General features: G+C 43.7%; 1 protein-coding gene across 1 annotated transcript in view; it reads left to right on the top strand.

Annotated features, from left to right (window-relative positions):
* The window catches only part of LAMB1 (laminin subunit beta 1), a 373,674-nt gene that overhangs the window by 315,568 nt on the left and 45,447 nt on the right, over positions 1-12,659 (top strand). The window contains exon 28 of the mRNA XM_069629156.1: positions 10,631-10,775. Within this exon, the coding sequence (XP_069485257.1) occupies positions 10,631-10,775 (145 nt within the window). The remainder of the gene's footprint in view (positions 1-10,630; positions 10,776-12,659) is intronic.

The raw sequence follows: 12,659 nt of genomic DNA, 5'->3' as shown, positions 1-12,659 counted from the left end.
AAAATTACGTTATAAAGACATGTAACCCATAGTTCGTATTCCTCTGGGGAGAGAGTTCCAACGTTTTAGGGTGATGCAAAAGAATCCACCAAGTTTTTTTTTCCTTGTCTGTGGTTTAGGTTCTAAGAGGATGTCGTCACTGGATCTAAGTGTTCGAGTTGGCTTGTAGATTGTGATATTCTTTTGTATGAATTCCGATCCATGGGCGTGGATTGATCTGTGGGTTGTGCACTGTTGGGGAGAATTCTCAGGAATGTGCTAATTCCCCTGTACCTTAGAAACCCCAGCTCTTTTTGCTAAACTTTAGGACTTTTTATCTCTAACCTGGAGAGAGTGAGGCCCTGTTCCCACGCTCATCTATTTTTATGTGATTTAGACTCCGTTTCTTTTGATTTTGGAGTTTGCCAATCTCCATAGGCATCATCTTCGCATTGTCACACAGCACCTTCAGTGCAGTGGCACAGGGAGGTCTCTTAGATTTCCCAAAGGTTTAAATATCTTCTCTTGGTGAAACTACTGTTTCCAAGAGCAGCGAAGTGAAATTGACTTACTTAAGTTTTGTAGCTTTCTAAACCCAGCACACACTATCTTACAATAGGGTGCTGGAGTGGTTACTTAGTATACCCTTTGTCTGGTTTCTCATGTAACATTTGTGTTACCCTTTCTACAGTTAATGGCTTGCGGCAGTGGTTTACTTTTTTCTACCATTGGGTATTTTTAACATGGGCTGCAATTGAAGCTGCACTAAGACAACCATGGGTGCCCATTTTGTCAAAATGGCTGTCTTTTTTTTGCCATTTCTTGTTGGAAGGGTCCTTCTTGAGATTTACTCTGCATGTCAAACCAGGTTTGGTCCCTTTGTTCATTTGCCTTTGGCAGGATTTGCTAGTGATGCCCGCCTCTGGCTCCAGTATGTCTGGCAGGGGCAGGAAGTGAGGGAGGTGACCGAAACTCCCTGTACTTAATCTCCTTGGTTTCAGGAATGCACCCATAAGTGATTGGCCAGCTGCAGCCTCCAAGGTCAGCCACCGGCTGTCTGATTGACAGCTAGGCTGGAATGAATGAGAGAAACCTGCATAAAAGTTGAGGCTTTTGGCTTGGAAGGCAAAGTCGACCACTGGATGAAGGAATCTGAAGAACTTGGAAGAGACACCTGCTGCAACTCCTGGACCGTTGGTTTGCTCGGTGATGCCCTGCTGCTGTGCTGAAGCTCCAAATTCGTTTCAACTAGAGAAGCCCTGCAAGGATGACTTCTCTCCTTGGGTTGGTGGGACCGATCAACCCCAAAGTGAACTCGTTTGGACATCCTCTTGGAGCTTGCTGTACTGCCGCTGCTGGAACTGAAGTGCCAGGGAGAGGAACACCAAACCGAGCGGATCACTGCTAGGTTGAATCGAGCGCCAGGAAGATCCTTCAGACTTCCCTGAAGCAGGACTGACCAAGCCTGAGCCACCTCAACAGAGTGCTGGACCCCAGATGCGAGGATAGTCTGAAGTGGTATCCAAGAACCACAGTATTGCTATTTGCTGTCAAATGTGAGGAGCTGAAACTGCAAAGTGCAGCTGAATTGAAGTTGGCCCATTGCTGCTGGTGCTGATCTTCCCATTGAGTGCAGGAGTCCCCAGAAGTCCTCCCTCTTGTCCGCACCGACTGAGGCCCAGGAACACGAGGCTCTGCAGAGCTGTACAGGAACAGAAGACAACTGGAACCATTTCTTCTAACCACCAAAGGTACTGTAAAGAGGACCTGCCTCTTGTGGTGTAGCCTTACTTGTTCTCAGTTGAGACTTGTCTTGGTTAACCTTGCAGAAGTTGCTTGCAGCTTTGCCACTCGCAAGCCTCTCAGCGTGTACCCCTTCAAGTGATTTTATTTTTACAAACCTTTCTAAAAAACATTTTGCAAGACTTTTACTTAACTGCAAAGAAGATCTTCAGCTCCCCTAGACTTTGCTTAACTAACATGGTCTGTCCTGGTTCGTTGAGAAACTATTCTTACCTTTGACTCTGTGCTTTACCTTTCCCCCAGGAAAAGGTTCATTTACTTTGCATTGAAGGGTTCAAAAAGTACTTACCAGTTTATGAATTATTTGTTAACCTTTGTTTTATTCTCCTATCTAACCTTTGCACCAAACTCAGTATTGCTCTAAATGTACCAGTGATACATCAATGTCCACAGTGTCCTAACTATTGAAGTCACTTCAGAGTGTAGGAAGTGTCTGTGAGCCATCCCCAATGGGTATCAACTGATAAGAGAAATTAAGAGTGTGTTTTGGAAGTGTATTTTGAAGTGTTTACATGTTTCGCCCCCTTCTGAAGACGTCTTATATAACTGACTGTTAAATGAATAATTGTTTAATCAAGAAACCTTGAGTGTATGAGTTTAATTGAATAATGTTCATTGTGAATCTGTGTAACCTCTCTACTGCTCACATTGACCCCTCTTGAGATAAGCCTGGCTGCTCAGCCACCCTGCCAACCTGTGTAGTACAGATTTATACCAAAGGTTGGGTTCCTATTGCCAGGAGGTCAAGGTTGCTGTAGTCTCCCAAAGGGTACTGCACACAATCTTGCCTAACATGCACATTGTTTGGAAGGTGATTTGTGTTTTGACTTTTTTTGACTGGGTGCCAATATAGCATCCTTAGCACTGTTGTGATGTGTTCCCTTCGTGGGAGTTTGAGAAGTGTGGCAGCTGCATTCTCTATTCGTTGCAGTCTGAAATGGTGATCAAAGAAGACCCCCTGCCCTCCCCACCTCTACTGCTAACCTGTAATTGCTAACCTGGAAATCCACTGTACAGACTTAGGCACTGTACATATAGTCTAAAGGGATGGGGAGGCAGAGGGGAACCTAGATAGAGCAAGACATTACATTTACATAGTCATTATCCATACCCGAGATGCCTCGCAACATTCCTAACCCTCTAGCACACAGTACCAGGATTGATCTATATGCACAGCATACATCAAATGCATGCAGACCTAGTGGGACAAACGCAGAACTTAAGTAACCATACCCAGAAAGTATAAAAAAGCAGTAATACAATTAGGCTGATTGTGCCAACACATTACCTTCCTCGGAAAGAGAGAAGTACAACTTTGCAGTGATAAAATGTAACTACAGGAACACCCTTGTCAACGCCCCGTTATCGAATTTGAAAAACGATGCAATACTCTGAGCCAGTCACTCAATGGCTGTTAGGAAAGATATTCTATTTCAACTTTCCCACTTCTTAACCCCATTCTTTTTGCTCTGTTTTTGATAATGTCCTAAAAGAAAGCCTTCAGCTACACTTCCCTTTTGCTCGCATGTTCCGGAAAAACTGATCAGTCCTTCAGACTATCAGTACTGGAAAACATGGTTTTCCATTTGAATTCTTGTATTTTTAAGATTGCACACAGCACCTTACAGTGCAGTGTAATGGGGATACTTTTGCATCACCCTTGCTTTTTACACCGGATTTCTGGTTACTTCTGTATGTGCCTAAAGACAAGCTGATGGTAGCAGTTACAATGTTATCATTCATATAATATTTTGTTGTGCACATTTGCGTTTACCGTTTGTGGCTAGTGCCCTACGCGATTTACACTTGTTCTTTGGCCATTTTGTAGTTTGGGCTTCTTCCTGCCCTTGCAGATCAGGAAAGTCCTTTTAAGGTCATGAACCAGCCCGTGGAAAGCTGCAGCTTTTGTGTGTGAGACAGTGACACCTAAGAAGGGGGCTGGGATTGTCTAGTCCCAGTGCAAATCCTTGGTGCCAGAAAGTCTGCTTCTCGGGTGGATGTGAACCCAGTAGTTGTCCCTGATTGGACTACTGGCTGTTTGAATGGTGCAGATCCTTACCATTGGTGGGCTTGAACTTTAAAATATTGGATAAAAGGAGGACCTTGGTGTTGGGGAGACTTTATTTCTGAGCCAATTCCCCTTAACCTTGGAGAACCTCAGGGCTTTTTAATTTTAACTCCTGAGTGAGACTTTTTTCTGACTCAGATTTTTGTGTTTCTTACTGTTTAATGGTGTTTCATAAACTCCACAGGCATCTGCTTTTTGGATTGTGAGACACAGCACCTTTAGTGCAGTGCCACTGAGAAGTCCCTTGGGCTCCTCTTAATGTTTAACTGCATTTTCTTGGGTGAACGACTGTTCCCAAGAATAGTAAAATGACTCCAGTCTTGCTTACCTTTTCTTTTGTGGGTCCAGCACACACCACCCCATGTGGAGTGCTGGGGGTTACATAGTAACTCCTTTATCCCACTTCTCATGTAACATTGTGTTACACAAACTAACTTGAGTGGATGGTGGCAGTGGTTTCTTGTTTACTACCTTGTGCCATGTATCTGCAGGCTGATTACTCAGCTGCAGCACAGCACCCAAGGGTGACCATTTTCTCAAAATGGCCCCTGTCTTTTTTTCACCATTTCTTGTCAGTTACTTCTGGGCTTTTACTCTGTTTGAATTGGGTTTGAGTCCTTTGTGCATTTTGCCTTTGGCAGGTTTCAGCCCTAAAGCCCGTTGTTTGGCAAGATTGTATGTAGTAACCCTGTGGGAGACTACACCAGCCTTGTCCTCTTGGCAATAGCTAACCCAACCTTTGCTACAGGCCTGTACTACACAAGTTGTTAGTGTGACTGAACAGCCAGACTTATCTCAAGAGGGGTCAATGTGAGATGTAGGGGTGCAACATAGTTTCACAGTGGCACGTATTCAAATAACACGTATTCTCAAGGTTTCTTGACTAAATTATTCAACAGTCAGTTTTAAAATAAGCCTTCTTTGGAAGGGAGCAATTGGCAACAATATAAATGCACTTCAAAATGCACACCTTCAGTTCAAGAAAGTAAGTAGATACCCTTTTGGGATGACACACATTTCCTACACCCGGAGGTGACTTCAATAGCTAGGACACTGGACATTAATATGTCCCTTTTCACACTTAAATGGTAATACTGAGGTAGTGGCAAAAAGGAAAAGGTTAGGGAAGGAAACAATGGTTAACAAGTTTCTCAAACAGGTATGCACTTTTGGACCCCCCAATGCAATGTAGATTAGATTAAACCTGTCCCAGGAATACAAGTAAAGTATGCATGTCTTTTTGGATGGACAGTTAAACACAAAGTCAGAGGTTGGAGTCTTCAGGGAGCCAGGACAGCCAATGTCAATTGAGCAAAGTCTAGGGGAGCTGAGGCACTTCTTGAAGGTAGGTAAAAAGTCTTGCACAATATTAGAGTTTTGTTGCAAAAGAAATCATTGCTGGGCCACAATCTGGGAGGCTTGTGAGGGGCAAAGCTGCAAGCAACTCTGCAAAAGACAGCCACTGCAAGTCTCAACTGAGAGCAAGCAAGCTACACAAACAAGAGATAAGTACCCCTTAGTTCACAGTACTTTAGGTCTGAAGAAATGGTTTCAGCTGGCTTCTGTTCCTGTTGTAGTTCCTGCAGATCATGTTGTTCCTGCGACTCAGTCGGGGGGGATAAGAGGGAGGATGTCTGGGGACTCCTGCACTACGATTCAAAGGCTGGCGGCAGCAATCAGCCCAGTTCAGATCAACGCCACTTTGCGGTTTCAGCTACTCGAAAATAGCACCACCACAGTTCTTCGACACCTTTTGGGCCTTCCTTGCTTCTGGGGTCCAGCACTCTTTTGAGGTGGCTCAGGCTTGGTAAGCCCTGTTTCGAGGGAGTCTAAAGGATCTTCCTGCAGTTCGGGTCCGGCTTAAAAACGATACTTGATTCTGGTGTTCCTGTCCCCTGACACTCTGCTCCTGCAGCAGCAATGGAAGTACAACCAGCAGAGAGGGGGGTTTCAGTCGAGTTCATCTTGGGGTTGATTGGTCCCACCAACCCAGGGGGGAAGTTGTCCTTTCTGGGCTTCTCTAGTCTGTCTAAGTAGGAGCATCAGCACTGCAGTAGGGCTTTTCACCAGGCAAACCAACGGTCCAGGAGGTGCAGCAAGCTTCTCTTCCAGTTTCTTTCTTCGGTTCCTTCATCCAGTGGTCGACTCTGCCTTACTTGCAAAAGACCTTGCCTTATATGCAAGTCATTCCCATTAATTTGCAGCCTAGCTGTCACTCACACAGCAGGGTGGCTGTCCTCCAAGGACAGGCAGCTGACCAACCACCTTTGGGTGCATTCCTGTAATCAAGGAGACTAGCACAGGGATTTATGGGAACCTCCTTCGCTTCCTGCCCTGCCAGACCTGCTGGAACCAGAGGCGGGCATCACCACTGAACCCCGCCAAAGACAAAATGAACAAAGGGACCAAACTTGGTTTGGCGCACAGGGTAAATCTCAAGAAGGACCTTTCCAACAAGAAATGGCGAAAAAAGAAGACCCGGGCCATTTTGACAAAATGGGCACCCATGGGTGCTATACTGCAGCTGCGAACTGAGCCTGTGGTAAAAACACACAATAGTAGGAAAAAGTAAACCACTGCCACCAGCCATTAATCATAGAAAATGTAACATAAACATGTTACACGAGAAGTTAGACAAAGGGAATACCAAGTAAACCCTCCAGCACTGTATTGTAAGATGGTGGGTGCTGGGTCTATAAAGAGGAAAACGTATGTAAAGTCAATTTCACTTTACTACTCTTGGAAGCAGTAGTTATCCAAAAGTCGGTATTTAAACCTTAGTAGAAATCCAAAGGATTTCTCTTTGACACTGCACTGAGGGTGCTGTGTGTCACAATGTAAAAATATGATGCCTATGGAGTATGTCAGACTCCAAACCCAGAAGTAAGAGTTCAAATCAAATAAAAATGCTCGAGAGAGTGAGGGGAAAAGGTCTCACTCTTTCCAGGATAGAAATTAAAAGTCCTAAAGTCCAGCAAAAGAGCTTGGGGACTCTAAGGTAGAAGGGAATGAGCACATTTCTAAGAATTCCCCCTAACACCTGCCCAGGCTCCAGTGTGTCTGGAAAGGCAGGAAGTGAGAGAGGGTCCTGAAACATCTGTCCTTTGTCTCTAAGTGTGCCTGAGTGAAACCAGTTCTGATTGGCAGACTGGCTCTATGGGAGGACAGCCACCTTTCTGGGTGATTGGCAGCCAAGGGCTGTGAATAAATGAGAATTTGCTTAAAAGGCGAGCTTTTTGGGACAAGAGGCAGAGTTGACCACTGGAGAACAACAGCCAACAGAGAAATGAACTGATGCCAGCAGCACCCTATTGCACTACGAAGTGCCCAGTGAAGCCCTGTATCTGTGCTGACCCTGTGTCTGTTTAGACTGGGAAGACCTGGACGGGATGACTTCCTCCCTTGGGCTGGTGGGACCAACTATCCTTGAGAAAAGCTTAATTTTGGCACATCCCCTGACTTGCTGTGACGTTCCAAGGCTGCAGAATCCTAATGCCCAGGGCCCCTGACCATCATCGAGTGCATTGTCTTAGAAAGTGAGAATCCGGCCAAAACTTTGTGGGCATCCAGAGGACCCTACAATTTAGCCAGCGTCCCCTCACCAGAGTCCAGGACAGAGGGATCAAGTAACTTCCAACAGGAGCTGTTCGTTCTTCTTTGACGCTGAGAAAAAGGTGCCAAAACCACAAAAATCTGCTGAATCAAGGATAATCCATTGCTGCCGAGTCACTCTCTGCAGTGCTGCTGCAGAAGCCCACCAGACGTCCTCCCTTTCATCACCACGACCAAAGACCAAGAACAAGGGTCTGCTACACTGCAACAGGAAGGCATCCAGCTGCAACAAATTCTTCAGTTCACAGGTACTGTGGGGCTTGGGGCACATCTATCTTTTGCCAATTGTGGTGCGTCATAGCTTGGGAAGTACTATATTTTACCCTCTTTTGAGTTGACCTCAACTCACTTGCACTGGCCTTCCAGCTTGTTCTTCTTCAAGGTGGCTCTTCTTGAGCTTCTGTGATTTTCTGTTTGAACTACTGACCATTTAAAAACATTTTCTAAGAAAAGAGCATCAGACATTTGGCTGTCCTGGCTCCCTACCCGCCCCCTTCTAAACCTATTGGCTTTAGCAGTGCTTGTTCCCTTACAGGTTTTAATTGTTGAACACTATTACTGCTGGGATAAGACTGCCTACATCGCTGTGGGAGAATGTAACTGTTTTTCAAAGTACAAAGTATGTTGTGATTTGACCTAACTTTCCCCTCCTTATAACTCAATATTATAATCGTGATCACAAATAAGTGTTATTACTAACCTCAAATGACTTCACTCAAGGTGTTGGACTATGTATAACCAAAAAGTTTGGCAGATACTCATTAATGCCAGTACTAGAATTCTACAAGAAAAAGGTGATGCCTACGTTAACATATGGAGGTGATGCAATGATCAATCTACCGTCTAATATCTGGTCAAAAATGGAGGCAACATTTTAGAGGAAAGTGCTGATGCTACCAAACTCCACCCCGGGAGCATCAATCCGCCAAGAGCTGAGTTTACAAACCCTTAAAAGTACAGTGTTAAAATCTACACTAATGCTATACAAGAAATGTCGGATGGCGGAGCCTTTCTCAATCTACAACCTGGTAAATCAAGAAATAGAACGAAACACCAGCAAACGGCTCACAAATTGGAAAGACGAGAACATCAGAGTGTTGGAGCAAATACAGGTCAACGAAGAAACACTAACAACCCAAAGAAAATACTTACAAAAATAAGTGAACTCGATTGGATATCGACCCTGGAAACAGCAGGAAAGAATAAATTAACTACACACCTGCCCCCAAATACTAAAAAAATCAATGAGCTCCCAAGAATACATCAAAAAATTCCCATCCAGGAAGGGGAGAGACATGATGCTACGTGCCCGGCTCAACTTGCTGCCAACAAACGAAATCTTGGCTATCAGATGCAAGGCTGAAACAAATTTTTGTCGCCTCTGCAAGACGCAAGAAAAAAACAATTTGGCACCTTCTTCTAAAATGTGCCGCAAACCAACATATGAGAGATCGATATTTAAGACCAATGTTCTCGTACTTCATTATCTCAGACCAACAAATATGTTGGTCTCGTTTGATTGGAGGAGACAAAACGAAATGGCAAATCGCCACATACAAAATACTGGAGGCTGTAAATTTGCAGAGACTATAGTCAAAAACGAGGGCACATTTTAGTGAGACAAGAACTTTAATAAAAAACTCAGGACAAACTGACCATTTTGTAAAAATCTTTTTTTGGATTAAGCACAATTTAAAAAAAAAAAAAAAAAAATGTATAACACGTGAAAAGTTTACTGACCTGCTTTATTGCTCTTGTTGGAATTGAATCCTAACTGGGTTTACTGTTACTAGTAGTTGCTGCTTTTTAAAGATTGTCTAATTATTCTTGAGTATATATAAATAAATATGTATACTATAACTTTTAAGTGTTTACTTGGATACCTGTATTTACTGATCTCATTGTACAGCTCACATTACCTCCTCTTAAGATAATCCTGTCTGCTCAGTCACACTACCAACTTGTGTAGTACAGGCCTATATTAAAAGGTGGGTTACCCAATACCAAGAGATTCGTTTTGTAAAGTCCCACACCAGTTGGACTCTACACATTCACCCAACACTTGGCAGTGTTAGGACAGTTTTTCTAAAGTCCAACAAAGGGCTTTTAAAAACCACACATGAGGCAGGACAAAACTCCACTCTTAGTATAAGGCTGTATCACCTGAGAAAATTTGGTAGCGTAGACCGAGCAGCCATGCTTATTTTAGGAGGAAGAGGGCTGTGGATCAGTACAAATAATGGTCAAAAGAAACACAAACAGTATGCATTGTAAAAAGAAAGGATTTATTTAAATACAATTAGGCCAAGATACATCTTGGGGAAGTAAGTACTATACCATATCATATAAACATAATTATGAAAAACAACTCAATACCTATGGTTTACATACCAAAGTATAACCTTGCAGCCAAGGTGAGTCCAACATATAACACATTCAGAATGGCACTAAGCTATTCTTAGGGAGTAAAACCAGGTTAGGTATACATTCAGAATACAATAAGTAATTTAAGGGTGGTAGGCACTAATGGTACCAGTATACAGTGTTATTCTGTTATAGACACACTTAAGTAGACCAACACTGTTAACATGTATCACCTGCAACATATATAACTTTCTTCTATCAAGAATGGATACAGTTACACACCAGTGTTGCTTTTTAGAACTGTTCAGAGGGAGTACCTTAACTTGTATACTTTGTAGAGGGGCCTTAAGCTACCCATGGACAATTAAGAACCTAGTGGGACTATTTGACGTGCCCAGAAGCAATTCAAGGAAAGCACAACCCAACAGGTGAGTAATTTACCATGTACTCTTCTAACCAAACACGCAGTGACTTCAGGCAAGTAAGAGTACTTTTTTGAATTAACTCTGCAACCTGGCAGTTTATGAAGAGCAGCAGCTATTGCAGGTAAGTAAGGAACCTATAAACTTATTACACTATTTCTATTATAGGAAAAGATAGTTTAACCAAGAATGCTTTTCAGAAGTGTAGTCCGTGCTTGAAGCTCACAGTCAAAGCAACACTGCCCTTGTTAATTAATTTCATAGTCCTTTATAGGGGGTATTTTAAGTCCCGTATTGTTAAGATTTCTTAGCCATTTGCCTACTTGATGTATACTGCCTTTCTGGAGTGTAACTGAATGTAGACCTTGATGTCATTGTTTAGGTTGCAGAGTCAAAACTCAAGGCAGATGAGGCAAAGCGAAGTGCGCAAGACATTCTGTTGAAAACTAATTCTACCAAAGAAAAAGTGGACCGAAGCAACGAGGATCTGCGAAATCTCATCAAGCAAATAAGGGATTTTCTAATGCGTAAGCAGATTTTGGCCACTTGCTTTTACTGTTCATACATTGACAGTGTAAGACGCACCCCTTCTTTTTGTGCAAGTATGACCATGATGTAAATGTTCTGCGAAAATGGAAGATTCCAGGGGATTCCGCCATGATATGGCCATCGATGTAAAATGCAAGGGCTTCGGATCAGTCAAGGGATCATTTAATTCAAATGGTCTATCTGTATCACAGTTGCTATTGCTTCATCAGTATATCAATTTGTATAGTATGCATCTGATAGTATGTGCATCGATTTCAAGATCAAGCTTCATTTTTTATTTGAAAGTTGTTGGGGAAAGATTTTTTTTTCCTGCACCTTTCCTTCGATTTCTATGGACCCGCAAACCTTTTGCTTTTATTTTTGATCCTGACCTGTTCTTTTTACAGTGCAGTGAAACCTTACGCTTCACTGCACTGTCATTTGCTCATCTGTTTTGGGGAAACTGACATGTCCGTCCAGCTGTCAGTACTGGGAAACATTGTTTCCCTTAGTCTAGTTACTTTGTTATTACTTTTAGTAACTGATCACTTGTGGTAACTTTTTATCATTGTACAATGCATCTTACAAGGCAGTACAACAGGGTATACTTTTGTATTTGCCCTAGACTAAAACTCAGGATTTTTGGTTACTATAGGTGTTTTAAATAGACAAGCTGGTGGCAGCAGTGACTTTTTACCATTTGTTGGTGCTTTTCGTTTTAGCATTACCGCATTTACTGTGTTTAACTACTAACTGTGGTTAGTGACCAAACATGGGTGTTTGGTTTGTCCTTTGGTCATCTTGTCTTTTAGTCTTCTTCCTGGCCCGTGAAGCCAGGATAATCCTGTATTTGGAGTTCCAGTGCCCGGGAAAGCAGCGGCTTTTGGCAGGCTACTGGAGGGCTATGTGTGTTTGCTGGCAGGATGTGGGCTGGGACTGTCTGGTCCCAATCCACAAACTAGTTTGAGTGTGTCCGAGTGTTATGCATGAGTGTTCTCGCTACTAGTCCTGATTGGACCACTGTAGCCTGGTGTGTGTGTGGGGCTAGTTCTACTATTGGATAGTGGGAGTTTCTGCTCTTATCTAGCTTTTGGGATATGACGACCCATGTACCCACTCTAGGGAGATCCTGGAGAAACCTGAAGGAGCCAAGACTTTTGTCCAGCTGTGAGACCTGTGAGGAGACAAGAGGTCAGTCTGAAGGGGGCCTGGAGACCAACGTCTGCTGCTGTCCCAGAAGAGCCCTGCCTTCCTGTCTATATCCAGCAGTGCTGCGAGGGAGCTGCGACCCATGGAGTGGAGGGAACATCCATTCCTGTTGTCTGCTCGTTACGCTGCGAAGAAGAGCCTTCAGAGGTGTTCCGGGACTGCCCTGTGGCTGACCAGCTCTGAATTTGGGCTTCTGTGCTGCCGATGTTACCGTTCTGCATGGAGGTCTGGAACTTGGGGGATCCCCAGCGTGTCCTACAGGACTTACCTCAGCGAAATTACTGAGTCCTAGCGTCAAGGGGACCTGAGATGAGGGAAAGTCTGACCACGACAAGCAAGTCCTTTTGTGTCAACGTACTGTGGTGACCACCGTCCGAAACAGCTCGCCTAGAGTTCAGACCGGAGAGGGGTACTGCATAGTGTTTTGCTATTTTCTGCTACTGAGAGTCCTTGCACCAGCCAAAGACACAGACTAGAGATCTCCTTGAACCTGCAGCCATGTGAATTAAAGACTGAGGCTGACAGTGGGAAAAGCAACCTCAGACCCTCTTCCATTGGCCTATCAAGTCCTTGGAAGAATCGGAGTACAATGAGTTAGTGGTTCTTACCTGCCCCTAAACTCCCTTTTAAAAGTTTTGCTAACTTTTCTAAAACTTTTACAACACTTTGGCTTT

The sequence above is a fragment of the Ambystoma mexicanum genome, chromosome 12 (assembly GCF_040938575.1).
Source record: "Ambystoma mexicanum isolate Mex_15411 chromosome 12, UKY_AmexF1_1, whole genome shotgun sequence".
NCBI classification, from domain to species: domain Eukaryota; kingdom Metazoa; phylum Chordata; class Amphibia; order Caudata; family Ambystomatidae; genus Ambystoma; species Ambystoma mexicanum.
Note: the sequence above shows the minus strand (reverse complement) of the source record. Positions and strands in the feature narration are given on the sequence as shown.